The following is a 21,043-nucleotide window of genomic DNA, read 5'->3' as shown; positions in this document are numbered from 1 at the left end:
CGGTAACCGAAAGGGCGTCGATTGAAAATCTCAGCGTAACCAAGTCCCCGGACCCAAAAATCTCTGGTTTTCGTGGAACCGAACGGTTCCTCCCGACCGCTCGGTAAGGTTTTTTGATCGTACCTTCTAATAAATCGATCGGTGGCGACTCCAAATTGCATGTACACCTCGTACATGCCACCCGACCACACAAGGTCAATTTCGATATTTGATAAATTTTACCCGACATCGCGATTCGAGTAATGGGTCTTGGGAGAGACCCGCGATCCCTAAAAAATTACCCCGCTGACAACCGGGGTCCTATAAAAGGATCGGCTGGTTAACCTTTTCGCCGGGACGACGAGAGGAGGGTCGCGACAGATCGGCGACTCCACTGGGGATGATCATAAGAGGACTTAAGCCGATAAAAATGTTGAGTGCTTTCTAACCCCGTTTTTCTGCAGATGCTCTTGAAGATGAGGTACGTTCACTAACAAAAGTGTTAAATGTTGCTGCAGATGGGAGTTATAAGGGGAGACGTCTGTGCTAACCCTTTTGATGCAGATAAGGAGTTTTGGGTTGTTTGTTTATTTATGCAAATATTGAAGCGGTGTTTTGAATATAAATTGTTGTGCATGTCTTGCATATTCCGAGGATCACGACACTGCACATACAAGCGCCTAAACCCGAGCCGCGAATCACCTTTTTAGGTCGCCATAGATAGGGATCGGTATGCGAAGCTCTTGTGTTTGATTGCACTTGGGTTGACCATATTTGATCCCGCTCGCTATGCAAGATTGATGGTCCTACCCACTTGTTGTTTGATTGCGCTTGTGGGCGGCCCATCGATTTGTATAGCGGGAGCCCTTTTAGGTCCATACCCGAGCCTTTTTTATTTTTTTAGAGTTAAACCTCACTTGTCTCATGCGCATGTGAAATGGATGGTTGGTATACCTAAAACCAAAAACCCAAAAAAAAGAGTAACATCGGTTGGTAAGGCTTTCTACCCTCTTTATTTTGAGCTTGTAAATTTAAATTTTGCATACCATGCATTTTCACGACATATCATCACAATTTGTAAGATCGCTTAAGTGATCGGGGTTGAAGGTCAAATTTGCCTTTTTTAGATAGATGGCGCCCGAGGGTCGTGTTGATGTACCCGACGTATTCACATGGGAGCGGAGGACCGTTCGACGCAAGGACCGGGTACCCGCTACATTTCGAATCTTCGGATTTATCCATGGACGAGAGCTCAATGGACGGAACCGCATCCGTAGCGAGAGTTGCGATTATACCCGATGTGGACGATATTTGGAACTTGAGCGCGAAAAGGAGAGAATTTGGGAGTTGTATATGAAATTGGCGAGGAAGCCTCATGCGACTAAGACGGCCCCAAAGCACTCCCCAATTAAGAAGAAGGAAGTCATCACCATATCCTCCGATGATGAAGAAGATGTCAAGCTTCCCGAGATAGTGGAGATTTCATCCAATGAGGATACCGTTCTGATTGTCTAGTTTAGTACGACTTTGGGGGCATTTTCTAGGTTTCATTATATTTTGAGTCCATTATGTACTTTCATCGACATTTATTGTCCGAACGTCTTTAGATACTACCATGTCTATCCCTCTCGACTTTATTGTATTAGACTTGTAAATTTCATGAGTTGTCAAATTGTGAGCGACTTTCTACCCCGATTACGCTTAAATGATCCTAATCAAATTACATGCCATCTTTGGGTGGGATTAGGTCTATAACTACCCTATTTGGCTTATCCGGGTCAAGTGGGAGTAGTTGACCCTCATGTTACCAAAAGATGACATGGAATTTGGTTAGCACATTTGCATCACATTTCATGCATATGCATATTAAAACCGTGGTAATTGACTTTAGGATCATCATTTTTTGCATTTTTTTTTAGATCATGGGGAATGGAGACATCAAAGTCATCCCAATACCGCGCAAGGAACTCGCTATATGGTGGGACCGCCTCGACATCATCAACAAGGCCTACGTGGAAGGACGTTTGGGACGACTTATAGATTTGATTAAAATGGAATACCAACCGACGCTCATTCAAGCACTAGCCAAGGCTTGGGACGCACGTACAATGACATTTAACTTTCGAGGATTAGAATTGACCCCTACACTCGAAGAGTATAACGCTATTATCGGGGCCAAATTTGAAGAACGAATAGCTCAACCCCCTTTAGACATGGACTCCACTCGTTCGTTATCAAGTTTTCTCCGTCTTAAAACTTCCGAGATTGAAAAGGTTTATAAGTCCAATTCTAATAAGTTCACCTTCTCATTCCTTTTCGACAATTATTCCTCTTTACCCACCGAAACCGGTCATAAATCGGGAAAGGTGTTCATCTTGGCTTTCTTTGCATTTGTCCTATTCCCAACTTCTAGAACTACCTTTGACCCTTCCATTGTCCATATAGCCAGGCAAGCATGTTGTCGCTGGGATTATTCGTACATGATTCTAGCTAAGACCTTTTTTCCCCGAATCGTTCCAAGGCTTCAAAAAAGGCTATTTTCCAAGCGTCTAGTGGGCTACTCCACATGTGGTTCACCTCTCTTATAAAGACTTTTCAACTCCGAGTGGGGTGTTATGAGATCAATGAGCACGTCCACCCTCTTAGATCCTTCCTCAAGTGTCAATCCCTTATACCCAAATACTCGTTCAAAAAGTGGGTTGAGCTATTTGAAAATTTGAAACCCGAACATGTTAGATGGTATTTGACTTGGCCCAAGATTGTGGAGGCTCGCATCGTTGGCATTGAAGATAGCTCTATTCCCTTATGGGGATGTACTTGCGCTGTGGCATATTACTCCATCCGAGTGGTAAGGCAATTTGGAGTTTTACGGGAGGTGCCACCGGATGTTTGTCCCGGGATTTTCTCGTTTGACATGACACGAGGGAAACTCACCAAGGACGCGAAGAAGTTATATCGTGCTCGGATCAAGCTTATTCTACATGCTTTGAAGAACTCCCCACTACAACAAGTTGAATGGCCGGATTATTTGGATGACGAGATGAACGTTCATAGAGCCTCCAAGGAGTATATCCAGAAGTTTAAGGAGTATCGACAATCAACGGTTGAGTCATATGTACCCGAGTGCGTATCTTCTCGGATTGAAGAGATGGAGTCACATGAGCCGGAGTATATAGTACCCTACGTACCGGGAGTAGAGCCGTACATTCCCGAAGATCCGGAGCAGTGGATGTCGGAGGAAGGAGAAGACCCATACCGGTGAGATTCCGATGGGTCGGAAGAGCAAGAAGAGTGGAAGCGTCCTCGACTTGGATAGATTCATTCCCCCATTTAGATTTTCGCATATTTGTTATCTTTTAGATACTTTTGAACAATCTGGTTTGTAATAGATACATATTATTTCTTTTATGAGCATTTCATGCATACATATAGAAAAAGTCAATTACCACGGATCAATGTCTCCAAATCCTTTAATATTTCCCATACTGATTTGATATCCCGAAAACAGGTGAGTGACAAATACGAGGACTCGTAGCAAGACGCGCAAATTAAGGATGGAACAAGAAGAGCTCGCACCTCTTGTGGGTAATCTGGAAAACCAAATGAATGTGATCGCTACAATGGTGGCGGAGATGAAGGCGATGCTGATCGCTAGTTAGGGGAGATACCCCGTCGACCCTAATTCTCAAGCCCCTGCGGGGTCATCCGATGGAGCGAACGCTAATCCGGCGCCCGCCACTAATCCCACCCCGAATCCGGAAAGACCGCCTAAGGATCCTCCCGTTGTGATCGACCTAGAGAAAAAGGAGAAACAAGTCCTCAAAATGGAAGAGGAAATTAAAAGGCTTGCTAAGATCGAAGAATGTTTGGCGAGTCAAGGTTATGAACTCTCGAGGTTTGATAAGGTTGCGCCGTTTGAAAAGATAGAGGTTCCTGCTGACTACAAGGAACCAGATTTTGTGAGAAAATATAATGGGACCGGGTGTCCCAAGGCGCACTTGAAGTATTATTTGCGCCGAATGTCGCAATTCTCCGACAACATCCCGTTCTTGGTTAACACCTTCCAGGAAAGCCTATCTCGGGCAGCCCTGGCGTGGTTTATTGAATTGGAGCCAGAGAGGCTCGCCGATTGGGACAAACCGGCAGATGAGTTCCTTCGGCAATACAAGTTTAACACTTTGACCGCCCTCACTAGAGAGGACCTTCTGAGAACTGTGAAAGGAAAGAGCGAGACCGTTCGCGCCTACGCCCAAAGATGGAGAGCGTTGGCTGTGCGGGTAAAGCCGCCCGTCCCGGAAGAAGAACTAATAGACCTGTTTCTCAAGGCCCTTCCCTTTGAGTTTTTCGACAAACCGAACACCTCCGGGTGTCAGACATTTGTGCACCCGATCAAGGTGGCGTAACGCCATGAGTGGGCACCGAGAGAAAAGAAGATACCCGAGGCGCCTTTCAAACGCCAATACCCTTTGAGAAGGGATAATAGGGAGCAAATCGGAGAAGTAGCCTTTGTCCCTAACCCGCCAAAGCCCAGAAATTTCTCACCTTCAATCCCTACCCAAGGAACGTCCTCCTGGACTGCTTCCAAACCACCGGAATTCAGAAAAAAGAACCAAATTGTTTTCACCCCACTACCCCGACCCTTATCCAAATTGTTACCCATGCTGTTGGAGAACCGCTTAGTTGCAAAAGAGCCACCTAGAGCTCACCCGCCAAGATTTCCTGGGTATGATGAGACCCCGACGTGCATATACCATATGGGAGAAAGATGGCATAATGTGGACAACTGTCTCGCTCTCAAGTTCAAGGTGCAAGCATTAATTGATGGAAAAGTTCTAGAGTTTGACAAAACCGAACCGAATGTGCAGCAGAACCCGTTACACGAGCATCGCGAGGTGAATGCGATTTTTGGAGGCGAAGAGGAAGAGATTCTGGAGTTCATAGTGGACATGAGTAAAATGCGGGATGTCTTGACATTGGCCTCGCAATACCCGGAAGGAGAAAGTATTTCCCGGGAGCAAAAAGAAGCTTGCTTGGAAAAGTTGATTAACTTGGGCGTCATAGGAAAAATGGAAGATGTCGCTTTCAAGGGGACCTACGTGGCGGTGGACATGCTGTCTGAGGAATTTGCGATGAAACCTACGAGGGGAGCTGTTTTGAAAATACCCTCAAGATATTTGATGAGCATCAAAGATGGCCAAGAAATTGAAGAGATAGACGAATATGAAGTCCGTCCGAACAAAGCGCGCAGAGGTGATAGAACATTTATGCAGAAAGCTCTTGAGAGAGGAGAAATAGTTGACAACCTGGGAGAAGATAGTGGCGGTTACAACTTTAAAGTGTTGTATTCGACACCCCCAAGCTTTTTTGTCGATTCTGGAGATGTAGTCCCCGATGGGTGGGGTGGAATGAATGACCCCGCAAGTGACGAATTTGTGGGAACGGTCGATGAAGTTAAAGACCAAGCGGCTCCTCGGAATGAACAGGTGAATCAAGAGTCCAACGTGCAACTTTCTAATTTAGAGACCCATATGCGACATTTAACAACCATGGTAGCGGAATTATCGCAATTGATGACTAAGAATGACGCCACAAGAGTAGAAGAGAACATGCAGATTCTGGAAATGCGGCGGGCCATTGAGACACAAAATCGAAAGATCGCCCTATTGCAGGAGCAAGGAGATGATGTGTCAAGGAAAATGGATGAGTTGAAAGAGCTGATTACGCCACTTACTCGGGCAAGAAATGTTCCGCCCCAAGGCGTGAACCCGAGAGTGACCTTCCGCACGAAGTATAATGGCGCCGGGTGTCCTCCGGCACATGTCTCATATTATCTTCGCCAAATGGTTGGCCATCATGAAGATGACGAAACGATGATTCGGAATTTCGGACGAAGTCCGGCGGGCCTCGCACCGGTGTGGTTCCAAGCAATCGATCCGGGCTGGATCCCGAGCCGGGAGGATTTATCAGAGCACTTTATACGGCACTTTGAAGCTGGAATCAGAGGTTATTTCACTAAAGCTAATTTGTTGAACATCCGGAAAGGTGAAGATGAAAGTTTTGAACTCTTCGCTAGGAGATGGAAGAAACACACTGTGATGGTGCAACCGCCACCGTCAGAAAGGGAAATGCTGGAGTTCGTGCTAAAGTCACTTCCGGTGGAATACTTTGATCGCATGTATGCATACACGTACTCGTCATTCCAACATCCGGTGGAGATTGGTATGAGAATTGAGGGGATTATCCCGAGAATCGAGAGGGAAAGACAGAGGTGTCTGGATGAAGAAAATGCCACGTTGGTAAGGCCGGGTCCAGAACATAACCCCGAGGATGTTCATGAGGATGAAATGATCGGGATGGTAGATACCCCAATCCGTTTCGTGATTGATTTGAACAAAATTGATAGTTGGGAGTTGGAAGCTTCTAGTTCGGAAAAACCATCAACATCCGAATCACCGCTTGAAAAGATCATACCGGTGAAGATTAAGTTACCACCCGTGGAGGAATATAACTCAAAGGCGGTTCATTGGGATTATGGAACGGGCGAGATCGACGCCATAATGAGATCGGGAAGGTGTTATCCACCAAGAGAGGCGGATTCCGAAAAGAGAGTCCCAACTGCGGAAGAGGTTGAGAAGTTGCAATCGGTAGTGAGGACCAGTGAATATGAGGTCGTTGATCAATTGAGGAAAATGCCGGCACAGATTTCCTTCTTGGATCTCTTCAAAAATTCTGAAAAGCATAAGAATGCCCTCTTGAAAGTGCTGGATGAGGTGCATGTTCCAGAGACAATTAACGAAGTTCAACTATGGGACTTCGTAGGTGCTATCCTCTTAAAAGACTAGATATCCTTTTCGGATGAAGATTTCCCGAAAGAAGGGCGAGTCCACAACAAAGCCCTTTATATCGCTGTGAGGTGCCATGGAAAGGAGGTTTCTCACGTCCCGATTGATAACGGTTCCGCTTTCAACCTATGTCCTCCGAGCACTTTGAGAAGCTTGGGGATAAATGAAGACCTCGTCCGGACATCTAAAGCTACCATCCGGTCATTTGACGGAGTCTCCAAAAATGTTGTAGGAGAGATTGAGCTGGACATTAACATTGGACCGGTAACTTTCTCTATACCGTTCCAAGTCTTGGACATCCCTAGCGCCTTCACCTTGCTCCCGGGAAGACCATGGATTCATGTGTCCGGAGCGATACCTTCTTCCCCGCATCAAAAGTTAAAATTCGTGGTCAAGGGTCGGTTGATCACTGTCCATGGCGAGACGGGACATCGAGCCGCTTTAAAAGGGATGGTCCCATACATTGAACCTTCAAAGGAGGAGGAGCTGAGTTATCATACCTTCGACATTGTGTTTGTCATGCATGAATCGCCGGATGCGAAAATGGCTGCACCAGAACTTTCGAGACCCGCGACTATGGCGGGAAAAGTGCTACTCTCGAATGGATTTATTCCAGGTGCCGGATTAGGAAAGTACGGTCGGGGAATCCTAAACCCTTTGAATTTGAGCTCTAATGACCACAAGGTTGGTCCGGGTTATAATGGAATAGTAAAGAATAATACAGGTCGAGGCCGAGGTCGAAACAAGTGTTATGGAGACCGTGGACGCCATGGACACCAAGGTGGCCGTTTTGTAGGCACCGATGCATGGAAAGCTAGAAGAAAAATGTTCCTAAACCCCTTATTCGAGGTATTCTCTAAAAGAGGCAAATGGCTGGAAGATGAGGACATCTCCGAGGATGCAGAGCTTGACTTATTCAACCTTGTTCTGGATAATCGGGTGAACGTGATAATTGAGTGGTCGGACGATGATTTCCCCACCCCCGAGAGACGGGGGCCAATGTCCGAAGGAGACAAGAAGAAATCGCTTCGGAATTTAAAATTTTGAGTATTTTGAACCGATTGATTCCTTTTGTTTTTACGGGAAGCGGGAGTCAACACATAGAGACAAAAAGAAATCGCTTCGGAATTTAAAAATTTTGAATATTTTGAACTGATTGATTCCTTTTGTTTTTACGGGAGATGGGGGTCAACATCCAAAGGAGACAAGAAGAAATCGCCTCGGAATTTAAAATTTCGAATATTTTGAACCGATTGATTCATTTTGTTTTTACGGGAGACGGGGGTCAACGTCCGAAGGAGACAAGAAGAAATCGCTTCGGAATTTAAAATTTTGAATATTTTGAACTGATTGATTCCTTTTGTTTTTACGGGAGACGGGGGTCAACGTCCGAAGGAGACAAGAAGAAATCGCTTCGGAATTTGAAATTTTTGAACATCTTTGAACTGATTACTTCCTTTTATTTTTTACAGGAGACAGAAGTCAATATTTGAAGAAGACAGGTTTGAGGTTCTCCTCCTTTACAAAGTATTTTCATACACCGTCGTGCTTGAAATTGAAAAACTTGGATTTATAGAGCCACAAGGCCCTTTCAAAGAGACATTCATTTACAAGTTTCAGAAACATCTTTTGAATATATCTTTTGATGAGAACATTTTGCAAACGATGAATTTTGATGAAAACGCCCTGAGTTTCTATAAAAATGGCATGTTTTGAAAGTTTTTCAAAAGAATGATCATTCAGATGAAAAGAGGTAGGCATTATCCTCAAACACGTCCCTGATACACTTGAGTGATGAGTGAGAGTGGCAGAGAGAAAGAGCTTAATCTCGGGACGTAGGGATCATTCGCGGTGATTACATGGATTGAAATGATGAAAAGCATTTCCATTTCAAAATTATCCATACACATTTATATCCCTTGATAACCAATCCGAGCCAAAAAGGGAGAATTTTATGAATATAACCCTGTCAAGAACCACCCCACACTGGGGCATATTTGGAGGTTCATTAGATGATTCCTTGGAGAAAAGATCGGGTAATACTTTATTGTGCTAACCTGCATTAATCTTTTTGTGATAGCTTCAGGTGATTTACGCGAGAGACTTGGAACACTTCAAAGTGAAGAAAAGCATTTCATTTATATATCCCCAAACACTTACCCTTTGAAGAGCCAATTTGAGCCTTTGAATATTCATTTCTAAACCCTTATTGGTGATCACCTCCCTACACTGGGGCAAACAAAGGAATTACCAGCAATAAGTCAAAGTGCATAATTTGGAAGAATTCTTGATACTGGCCTCAAAAGAGTCGGTCAATGCAAAAAAAAAAATAAAGATTGAAAGGGCTAGAAAAAGCAAAGTGCCTGGTAAAAGCAAGGCCAAAGCCCATGAAAAGAGCATCCCGAAAAGGGGCAAAGTTTGAGAAATCAAGATGAAAAGAGGAAAATCCTCAAAGTTGATTGAAGAAAGAATGATCATGAATCTGTTGCAAAAGCAAATGAACGCTGGAAAAATATCAAGGTGATCACCAAAGTTCACCCCTCTTTTGAAAATATGGCCATTCTTAAAAAGCCCACCTTAAGCCAAGATACAGACTGTCACCAAAACTTTTCTGATATAAGAGGTGTTTCAGGTTGATGCAAGAAATCATACAGGAAGCTATCGCTTAAAGAGGTAAGTACAATCCTGTCTTATCATGACTTCGGGGTTCTTGACTTGTAAACCCGAAGAAGCTATTGTTGATCAAAATTCATTTCTAAACCTTAAAATGAACATCCTTTGATAAGCCTTTGACCCGGCCTGAATTACGGTCCCTTTTAAAATGCCTTCTCTAATTAGTCAAATTGTATGCATCTCGAATGATCCCGAAACCTCAAGGTTAGGTTTCCTGTGAGCGGATTTAAATTTTAAGAAAAGCCTTTCCAAAATGGTGAGAAGCCCTCTTGGATGAAGGAAAACCCTTTTGAAAAATTTTTAAAACAACCTTTTTGAAGAACACTTAAGATGTGTCATTCAAAATCCATCCCAAGTGAAAATTTGAACTTGTGATTGGATAGATTTCCCTTGCAATTATTCTTTGAAAATTTCTTTGGAATTCTTGAGTTTCTCTCCAGAACTTGAAATTGTCATTCTAACGATATTTGATTGAACTTTCTGCGGGTTCCCTGGTGATCCCAAATCCTCAAAAAAGTTACATTTTAGAGATTTGATTAACTTGGATTTTCTGCAGGTCTTCCGGCATCCCCAGGTCCTCGGATCCCCAATTTGAAAATTTGAAATAGGGTTTGAGCTTCTATAGGTACACTAGTTAACCTAAGTCCTCAGATGGCACCCTCTCGGACGGTGAGTAGCTCCCTAGATGAAAGCCGATCTGCTTTTTTAGAAAATTTGAAATAGGGTTTGAGCTTACGTAGGTACACTAGTCAACCTAGGTCCTCAGATGGCACCCTCTCGGACGGTGAGTAGCTTCCTAGATGAAAGCCGATCTGCTTTTTAGAAAATTTGAAATAGGGTTTGAGCTTACGTAGGTACACTAGTCAACCTAGGTCCTCAGATGGCACCCTTCCGGACGGTAAGTAGCTTCCTAGATGAAAGCCGATCTGCTTTTTAGAAAATTTGAAATAGGGTTTGAGCTTACGTAGGTACACTAGTCAACCTAGGTCCTCAGATGGCACCCTCTCGGACGGTGAGTAGCTTCCTAGATGAAAGCCGATCTGCTTTTTAGAAAATTTGAAATAGGGTTTGAGCTTCCGTAGGTACACTAGTCAACCTAGGTCCTCAGATGGCACCCTCTCGGACGGTGAGTAGCTTCCTAGATGAAAGCCGATCTGCTTTTTAGAAAATTTGAAATAGGGTTTGAGCTTCTGTAGGTACACTAGTCAACCTAGGTCCTCGGATGGCATCCTCTCGGACGGTGAGTAGCTTCCTAGATGAAAGTCGATCTGCTTTTTAGAAAATTTGAAATAGGGTTTGAGCTTCTGCAGGTACACTAGTCAACCTAGGTCCTCAGATGACACCCTCTCGGACGGTGAGTAGCTTCCTAGATGAAAGCCGATCTGCTTTTTAGAAAATTTGAAATAGGGTTTGAGCTTACGTAGGTACACTAGTCAACCTAGGTCCTCAGATGGCACCCTTCCGGACGGTGAGTAGCTTCCTAGATGAAAGCCGATCTGCTTTTTAGATGGTGAGTCCCTGCATAGAGGATAGCCAATCTCTTTTAAATAGGTAAAACCCCTTTGTTACAAGGGTGAACCTCCCTTCCAAACGGTGAGTAGCTTCCTAGATGAAAGCCGATCTGCCCCTTTTTAAATGATGAATCCCCGGTGGATGGTCAAACCCATTTTGAATAGGTGAAATCCCTTTGTTACAAGGGTGAACCTCCCTTCTAGGTCTTCAAATCACCACTCGACACCGGACGGACGCCGACCATTACAAAATCGCGCCGCCCAAAGGTAATTCCATGCATTCATTTTCTCAACCTCGGATCAACAAATCTCGGACCGCAGACAGGTGAGCTACGGGTAAGTATCTCTCTCTTCTCATCTCTCTTTCACATGAAATGAGCATGAACTGGAAATAATTCCCCACGGAGTTAGAGCTTAAATTGCGAAGGTAAGGCAATTGGATGTCAAGACTAGTTTTTTATATTTTTCCCCAGCAGAGTCGATTAAAGATCCAAGTGTCACCTTGTCTTTGAAAGCAACCTCTAACCGAGATTACTTTCAAAGAGGGGCAGCTGTTGACACACGATTTTTAGTCAATTTTCCTTTAGTTTTATTTTTCAAAATTCACTAAAAATTCACAAAAATTAAAAAAATTAAAAAATCAACATTGGAAGCCTTGGCCAAGCATAAGGAACCAATTTGGAACAAAAAAATAATTTTTCATATTTTTCACATTTTTTAATATTTTCGGAAAATAGGAAAATATTATAAAATTCATAAAAAATACTTTTCGAGGTCACAAAAATACACACAAATGCCCAATATTTTTCTTTTAATTCCCTTTTAATATTGACCTCAAGAAAAATCAAAAATTGAGTTCAATCTTAGGTGTTCCTTCACAATGCCTAAGGTTGAATTTTCATAAAAAATACCAATTGAGTCTTTTTATTTGCAATTTTTGCACATTTGTTGTCTAAACATTCTATTGCAGTCCCTTTGAACTTCAATTTGATCAATTGCATCCTCAATTACGCGAATTGAACGAATTGCACAAAAACCCCTAATTGTTTGCAATTTAGTCCCTCAACTTGCCAATTTTTGAAATTAATCTTAATTGAGGGACTTTCGTGGCAAAATTGGACTGGTCCCTTATGTTTTCACACATTCTGAATCAATTGGCATAGGTCTCATGGTCCAATTTAATCAAATTGACACCCAATTGAACTTTTCCCCAATTTGGGCAAATTGAAAATTTTAGGGCTTTTATGCAAATTGATAAGAAATTTTGGGCAAAATTGCATTTCTAGATAATATCCAGGCCCCTAAGTGTAATTTTGAGGTTTAATTGAAAAAATTCCCAGGCAATTACGATTAATTTTGAAAATTATGGGAACTTCACTTTATGAACCGGTTCGGGCCGGTCTGACCGCCGGTCGGACCGGCCGAACCGGTCCCGAACGATACTTCATCTTCAACCTCTTACCTGCACGATTTGCCGTTTTGAACCATCAATTTCAATGATCAAATTGAGGACCAATTCGACCATAATCGATTCAATTGACATGGGGCTTTTGATCCTCAGGTTATGGCCCTTCGATCGGAACCGGTGGTACGGCCAATGGCCGCCAGAGCACGGCGGAATCGCCGATCAAAGCTCCGGCGAGGCCAAAAGTCAACATTTTCAATCCCGTGTCAAATTAGCGCGCATTTGGTGATCAATGGAGGCTCGACGGACGCAGACGGAATCCTAACTGATTCCGTCGCCGTCCGGCAGCCTATTGGCATGTGATTGGCACGTGAGAGAGCTCGGCATTAGCTTGCCCGTGCGCGCGCAATTTCAAAGATCGAATATAAAAGCCGAGAAGGTTCCGGACGAGGAGAGGCTCATTTGGTTCGCGAGAGTAAACGGAATATAGAGAGAGAGAGTTAGAGAGAGAGAGAGAGCTCTCGGCGACCGCCATTGAAGAAATCTCGAGCTCGGACTGCTCATCGCTTGTCTACTGGATTCAGAGCAAATCAAAGCTCGCAATCGGTTCTCGAAGCTTCGCCGCGACTCCGAGAAGCTATCGCACTCATCCTATCGGCCCGAGATCCCTTAAACCGGTAAGTCAAGCTTCCGATTCCTCCACTGCGCATCAATGGCATCGTCTTGTTCCGAACACGATTCTTTAAATTGCTGTGTGCGTTTTGCTTCCTGAACTTCATCGACCACGATCGCATCCTCTTTGTGCATCGATTTTGCGTGATTAACCTGAGTCGAGCCTCCGACACACCTCGCCTTGGCCGAACACCGGCCGGACATTTCTAGCCTATGCGAGTTCAATCAGAACTCGAGGTAAGCTTCTAGAACTCCCGATTGTGCGATTGTATGAAATAATTAGCTTATCTCGCTCTGTGATGCATGATTGAAGTATGAGATGCCGTGATCGTGCTTTGTCTAATTCTCGGGATTTTATGGATGAAATGCTTCGATTCTGATATATGTTGATCTAGATGGTTAGGTGAGTCGATCCGCGGTGGTTTGGTGTCATTCCGGCGAGATCTCACCGTTGGATCTCGCCGGAGGTTTTTCAGCCGTCCATTTCTGTCGTCGCAAGGTTGAAGACGACGAAGCTGACCTGGCGCGGTCAACGGGTCAGCGGCCTACGTGTCATCGTTTGATTGGTGCGGAACGTCGCCGGCTCGGCTCGGCCGTTGGCGCGAGCGAGCTGAGCCGCCTCCGATCCGACGGTCCAAATTAATAGTTAGGTTTGATTCTGGACCGTCGGATCTACATTTTCGTATTTTAGGATATTAGGTTATTAGTTAGAAAATAGAAATAATCGAAGGCGACGCCGTTTTAGGCTTGATTAGGGACGAACGGCTCAGATTTAGTCTCACAGTTGATCGTGACCGTTGAAAATCTCAATTGGTGCGACGTCGTTTCAGGTGTTAAGGTCGAGTGCGTCGTCGGTTTAGTCATAGAAGGATTAGACGGCTAGGATTACATCTAGGTTTGATCGCAACCGTCCGGGATATTAACCAAAGCGGTGTCGTTTTGTTTAAGCTAGGTCGGCGGTCCGGATCAACTCTTGAATATAATCGTGACCGTCCGCTGTTTTTGCTATGCGGCGTCGTTTCATGAAGGGAGTCTGGCACGGCGTCGTTTCACTTAAGGGGTAGTCGACGGCTGAGATCGATTCCAGAGTTGATCTCAGCCGTCCACCCATTTTCTTTTATTCCGAATATTAGAAATTAGGTCTAGAAAATCATTAAAAAATCAAATAAATAGGTATATACATATACGGTGTCGTTTTGGGTATCGGGTAGTTCGGCGAGCGGTCGGACCGGTTTGACCGGTCGTTGACCGGGTTGACCCGGTCCGGTTTATTAATAAAAAATAATAATAAATAATAAAGAAATTTCTAAAAATTCCAAAAAAATTGTAAAAATACTTAGAAAATTCATAAAAATTCCCAGATTTTCACAAAAAATTTCTAAAAATTTGTAGATCGATTCGGGACTCGTAAAGTCTGGATCGAAAATTTTGAGACTTCGAGGGTCGATGAATGTCGATCCAGAAAATTTCTAATATTTTTGAAAAATAAATAAAAAATTCAAAAAAATTACAAAAATTAGAAAAATTCCATAAAATCCCAAAAAATGGGAAATGGCCACATTCAACTGGCCCGACCCCAATTTTGTGATTTCCGGGTCCCAAACCCTAAAAAATGACCATTCTACCCTTCCGGGCCTTCCGCCCTAAATTTTCCCGAATCATCCGCCGGAACCAAAATTCGATATTTTTGTGAATCGATAGAATCCTCTTATGCTCATTTACTTGATTTGTTTGACTAATCTGACATTGATTGTTTTGAATGTGTATTTTAATTTTTTGATTGTGATTGTTAGGATAGAAAATTCCCATCTGCATGAACACTTAGAATTGTTTGAGCCTATCTCACCCGATATCGCATCTGCATGAACTCGTAGGTTAGAAAATCACTCAACATCGGTAACCGAAAGGGCGTCGATTGAAAATCTCTGCGTAACCAAGTCCCCGGACCCAAAAATCTCTGGTTTTCGTGGAACCGAACGGTTCCTCCCGACCGCTCGGTAAGGTTTTCCGATCGTACCTTCCAATAAATAGATCGATGGCGACTCCAAATTGCATGTACACCTCGCACATGCCACCCGACCACACAAGGTCAATTTCGATATTTGATAAATTTTACCCGACATCGCGATTCGAGTAATGGGTCTTGGGAGAGACCCGCGATCCCTAAAAAATTACCTCGCTGACAACCAGGGTCCTATAAAAGGATCGGCTCGTTAACCTTTTCGCCGGGACGACGAGAGGAGGGTCGCGACAATGACGCGAGATGACGGATTATTTTTTCGGATATTATAATCTTTTGCTTGAATTCTTGAAATATCTTGATGTGGATTGAATTGTATTCTTATTTTATACTAAGCAATTTTTTTTAAAAGGCGTGAAATAGAAGGCTGCATTTTTCAATAGAAATCTAGTAAGGTACATGTTAAATTAAGTTAATTGTAGTAAGATTAATTTTTGCATGCCACGTGACATATTAGAATAGCTGCATTTAATTTTAATCGTGCATCTCATTCATTGCATCTTAGCATGGTCATCACTTTAAAAAAAAACTAAAAAAAAATTAATTAAGATTGCATTCTTGCATATACGGTTTAGTTTGCACGTTAGGACCAGACAAAACAAAACAAAATAAAAAATCACTTGTTTTTGCTTGATTTTTTCTCTTGCAATTTATCTATCATTGGTTGTATTGCATACCTACATGGAAATTTTCACATATTAGGAGATAAGTTCTAAAAAAATCCAAACTATCTGCCAAACAGTTTTTTTTTTTTTTTTGAAATGGTTACGAATGGGCGTTAGGATAATCTAGCGTAATCAAGTCCCCGAACTTGTAATCTACGGTTCATAGGAATAAAACATTTCTCCCAATGCTTTATTTAGGTGTCTAATTGACCTACCATAAACAAATTAGTGGCTACTCTAAATAAAAAATCTTTTGCATGAAATGATTGAACCATAAGTTGTGAATTGGTATGGACTTGGGAGAGTTCGAGCTAGGTTTAACAGCTTAGTAATCAATTAGCTTGAAAAGTTGATTTTAGGTCGCGACAGTCATATGTGTGTATCTTTTCCTCCAATAATTGACCCATGGTGGTCAACCGATGTATTGTCATGTATTATGTCCTGTCATGTATTGTTCACATGTTCACCAACATTGTTGTTGGATTTGCAAATCCAATGTGTTCTGTCCTATTGTGTTTCTATGGCATATATATAAGTCCTTTGTATCGTGTAATAAGGCGGATCGAGCCTTCTATAAAAATTGGTGTGAAGTTTTTATCTTTATGAGTCCCTAAACTTTCCTCTCTTCTTCTCATATAAGCATGGTTCCTCGACTCCTAGAATCCTCTTGTTAGTTCGGTAGTATGGTGTGGTTCAGTATGCTCTTCACTTGCCACTTTTGTGGAACCCGTGAATCAGAAATATCCGGCATCTTGAGGGTTGAGCTTCAAGATTAAGTTTGAAAGCTAAAAGGTAGTCCCTTGAAATTGGCTTAGAGAGCCTGGTAGTGGGGATAGCATACTTGTTTCAGATTCAAGCTTATCTCCGTTTTCTCCCCGATATCATAAAATTTCTAGGTTGGGAGAAAGGTGGAGGGCGGCCGACAGACGACAATGGGCAGATGGAGATCGGCGGCTGGTGAAAAGGTGATCGACGGATGGCAACCGGCGGATGGTAAACGGTGGTTGATGGATGACGATTGACGGATGGTGACCAGTGGGTGGTGATAGGCGAATGGTAGTTGATAGATAGTAAACGGCTACTAGCTGCAAGGACGCTAGAGAAATAACCGACAGATGGTGATTGGTGATCGACGGCCACCGATTGGCGGTAGGGATGGCAGAGTGAAAGTGAGCACTAAGAAGAATTCTTATTTATGTTCCGTATATAAAAAAATAGAAAATTTCTACTTTTTATTTATGTTCCAAACTTATTTCTAGGTAAAAAAAAATTATCCCGAAAATAGAAAAATAAAATTACGTTATCAAATAGACTTTTTGTTCCAAATTTATTTTTCAAAATAAAAATATAGAAAAACAGAAAAATAAAACTGTTGTCATGAAGGGAGATAACCAACAAAACCAAACTTTAGGCACGTGCGTATTTGGCCCCAATTTCCAGCAGACAATTGCAAAGCTCCTGCGGCTTCGAGAGCATGGCCATGTGATCGGCGCCGCCCACCTCCACGACGTGGTCGGCCCCGCAGGTGGCGATCATCCACCGTTGGAACTCTAGAGGTATCCCCAGATCTTGTCCGCACACGACGTAGACCCGAGTCGTGGACCCGTACCCTTCGCGGGTGAGGTTCCTCGAAGCTCTCAGGTCTTCCAGGAACAACGACCCTGGCCTCGTCAAGATCTTGCAAAGTTCCAGATCCTTCAAAAATTAACATATTCCAGTAGAAAAATGGGTTAATCGACTTTTTCACTGACATGACGTCGTTTTAGAGTTCACTAAAGTTTGATCATGGCCTGCTAGGCCGATTCTAGCTTGCTCGAAGCTAACAGGTTCGAAGCACAGACGGCACCTGCATATCAAACGATTTCCTTTTTGATGCCTTGGGCCCACCCACATAGGTCTAGGGCCAGTGGCCGAGGCCTTGGCCGGCAAGTTATGTAAAGGGGGGGTTTTCGCGGTAATTGTGAAAGTATGCCGATAGCAAAATTGGAAGAAAAAAAATATAATTATATCTTGAAAATGCTTAAAAATATAATTGAAAGTCCTTCGAATCTACCTTGGGTTGAAAGCTCTTTAGAAGCATTTCAAAATGCAATTGCGCAATTGCTCAAAACCTTTTAGAAATGCAGTTTCTATCGCACTCGTATTGATGCCGTATCAAGATAACTCTAAACCGCAATGACATGATATGCCGGCTACGGACATCAACTGATACCCTCGGTAAAGAGACACGAAAAAATGGTTTTTACAGTAGAATCCTATGCTTTTCAAAGTAATGTTGTGACAAGCTTTCAGAGTGAATTGACAGGAGTCATATCATGAAAAGCGACAGAGGACCTATGGTTCGCCGTCATGTCAAGTGAAAACGCACCTCAAGAGGACACAATTGGTAGAGCTTGGATGTCAAGAAGGCGGGGCCGAAGAACATGGATGTCACGGGTTTGTCAGGCTCTCCCATGGGTGCGAATTGGGTGTCCAGCCATGCTCCCTCCGGAGCCCTTGCACAATACTTTGCATTACAAGGACAAAAGCCATTAAAAATGAGCTCATGCATGTAGGGTTTGTCGACGATACATATGAGGTCAACGAGAGTCGTGCTCAAATTAACGGAGTAAGATCTCCAAACTGGAAAGAGAAAGGCCCACTTCAACCAAAAGCAAGAAAAAACGACTTCATTTTGGGAATCTCACAGGCGTTCATCAGATATTTTACCTCTTCCAAGACGTATGACGGCGGGTGTGCGGTGTCCGGCATGAAAGCCGCCAAGAAAACAGCTACCAATATCTTCTCCGGGAACCTGTCGGCGGCTAGAGCCAAGCTCAAGCCGCCCAAGCTGTGGCCGACGAGGATCACCCTCTCGTGCACTCCGAGCGAAGCCATGAGCTCCAGCAGCGGCTCGGTGTACTCGCAGAACGTGCGGACGTCGTGTATGGACTTCTCGTTGGTGCCGCTGGCAGCGAGGTCGAGGGCTGTGACGCGGTGGCCGGCCGACTCAAGCCGATGCTTGAGCTTGTACCAGCTCCACGCGCCGTGGCAGGCGCCGTGTACGAGTACGAAATGGTGGTGTTCCATGCTTTCGGCTCCCCACAGGAATATTCTTGGGTATGGCCCTGTGAGTAATTCATGTAATTCTTTGTGGTGGTGTTTAAATGGGGATTGGTGCTGAGGAGGAGGCGGAATTTACATTGATACCCTGACAATAATTTCGATACGGATGTAGGAGTTTCCTGGATTGATCTTATTGTGGAAAATTCTTCTACCTACCTTTTCTTGTCGCTCTTGAGAATTTCTTGCCGTGCGCCGCCGGTAGTAGGGTGAGAATGGTCTAGGCTGGTTCGGTCTCGATAGTCCCGATCTCCAAATTTTTAGGATCGAGGACCGAATCGAGACCGGATCGGCGGTCCGGTCCTAGTGGAACTGCTAACACCATCTGCTTATAAAAATCTAATCCTTAGATCTAAACTAACAACTTTCAACGTCAATCATTTGATCTAATAAACACACACACATGGCCATCGTAAAACCATCACATGAGTACTTATAATTCTAAAATAATGAGAAAAGAATAAATTAGGAAGAAAGACACTTAAAATAATTGAAACTGGATTATGCTCATGTATCATTCTCCTCGAGTTGAAAAAAATCAAGCTCAAATTGGGATTATACTTGTACTTCACTGAATCTAAGAGCGTACAAAATAATGGATTTGCATAATATAATCAAGACAAAACACGTATTGAATCAAGACAAAACACGATCGGAGATTGTATGTCAACAAACACGATTAGAGGCTACGTTGCGAAGGCGAGATGTGAGCGTCAAGTGAGAGGAGAGGAGTGATTGTGGAACAGAAGATGGGGAAATTAGATTAACAAGTTCTTTAAATTTTTAAATTTTTTATCTAATTGTGTGTGTATATATATTCTGGGCGGTTCGATCCGGACAATCCGATCCGGTCCTCTCCACCATAGAGCCGGGGACTATAGAGTGAGGGATCAGATCGCCTCCCTCAAGGATTGGACCAATCTAGCTAGTCTGATCCGATCTCGATCCTATCCGGATTTATCTGGTCAAGTTTGCTTACCCTTAATTGATAGCAATTAAATCACGTTTGGCTATTCTAGAGAATATTCATTCCAACGTTGAAAGTTCATAAAGTTATCACTCGAAAAAGAGATCGCAACAACTGAAACTTAACACGTCAACGTTCATTTTGGATTCTGACAAATACAAAAAGCTTATTTTGGACGTGATAGATGTCGTGTTCAAATTAAAGTTCCTTCCACCAGCGTACAGGTGAAATCTTAGCCAATGCATATGGCCAGAGAGATTTGCATTTTTTCTACCGAGATGAATTAGTCGGATCGAAAAGTTTCTGTTGAGATAGACGGGTGTCTGGTGTTGAAAAAGTCGGTCCAATATAGAATAATTAATATATATATATAATAAGCTCATAATTATTGACTTAAGTTTTTAGCGAAAGTAAATCTAAATAAATATGTTGAAGGACTCAAATTTAAACTTTTTCTTGACAATTTTTTCGGATGAAGGTATAAGACTTGTGTTATGCCACTCATGAGTTCGATATTTGGTAGTATTAAATAAATCAAACAAAAACTACACGAAAGGGTATCCTTGGAAAACAAATCTAAATGGTCAATTTAGTGAGATACTTGCTCCACAAGATGGTACCTCTTCTTTCACCATTCCGCTACTTAATAAAATTTCATCATTACAACAGGAAAAACATGTTTCCATTTCAAACAGTAATGTACATTTGTCTGTGTTTGTGGTGACAATAGGAATGTGCTTATCAAGTGGTGAAGGGGCATGGACAGCAAATTGAAATCTAATGAAGTGACCTTGTTCACGATTCTTTTGAAAAAAAGTTGCCCTAATATCTACTTTAAAGTTCGATTCTTTTCGCGAAAAATAATTTCAAAAAAAATATTTTCCTAATTTTCGTCAATGGAAAAAACATCTTCAAAAGTGAAGAAAATATGTTTTCCTCATTTTCTGTGGAGTTCAATCTCAATCTTCTCTCTACCTACATCATTTGAATTTTCAATCATATTTTATTTTGATTCAAATAAGTTTTTTATTTTATTTTCTTTCTTTTTCTTTCTTCGTCGGCTGTCGGGCTTCGGTGACCGACCACAGACGAGCCTTGGATCGAGGCCCGGCAAGCCTTGAGCTCGGGGCTTGCATGCCGTGTATGTTCTTGGTCACCAAGCCTCGACAACGGCCTATAGCTCAGCGATCGGCCTTAGATGTGGCTC

The 21,043-nt window shown here is 43.0% G+C and overlaps 1 protein-coding gene across 1 annotated transcript; it reads right to left on the bottom strand.

The window, feature by feature from the left end:
• Positions 1-8,346: 8,346 nt before the first annotated feature.
• LOC115752391 (salicylic acid-binding protein 2-like) lies at positions 8,347-18,931 on the bottom strand. Its single transcript, XM_048272735.1, has 4 exons — positions 18,477-18,931; positions 18,136-18,273; positions 17,160-17,462; positions 8,347-8,384 (listed from the first exon to the last, which is right to left on the bottom strand). Exons 1-3 carry the CDS (start codon positions 18,834-18,836, stop codon positions 17,175-17,177), a joined length of 786 nt encoding a protein of 261 aa, XP_048128692.1. The 5' UTR covers positions 18,837-18,931; the 3' UTR covers positions 8,347-8,384; positions 17,160-17,174.
• Positions 18,932-21,043: the final 2,112 nt, after the last annotated feature.

Source organism: Rhodamnia argentea, chromosome 11 (genome assembly GCF_020921035.1).
Source record: "Rhodamnia argentea isolate NSW1041297 chromosome 11, ASM2092103v1, whole genome shotgun sequence".
Taxonomy (NCBI): domain Eukaryota; kingdom Viridiplantae; phylum Streptophyta; class Magnoliopsida; order Myrtales; family Myrtaceae; genus Rhodamnia; species Rhodamnia argentea.
The sequence above is the reverse complement of the archived record's forward strand: the minus strand, read 5'-3'. Positions and strand labels throughout refer to the sequence as shown.

What these genes read in the sequence shown, in the direction of transcription:
- LOC115752391 (XM_048272735.1), bottom strand. Translation starts at nt 18,836, where the DNA reads ATGGAACACCACCATTTCGTACTCGTACACGGCGCCTGCCACGGCGCG. An exon ending in CGTCATACGTCTTGGAAGAG is followed by an intron (nt 18,274 to 18,476) that starts GTAAAATATCTG and finishes TGTAATGCAAAG; the next exon opens with TATTGTGCAAGGGCTCCGGA. An exon ending in ACCAATTGTGTCCTCTTGAG is followed by an intron (nt 17,463 to 18,135) that starts GTGCGTTTTCAC and finishes TAATTTTTGAAG; the next exon opens with GATCTGGAACTTTGCAAGAT.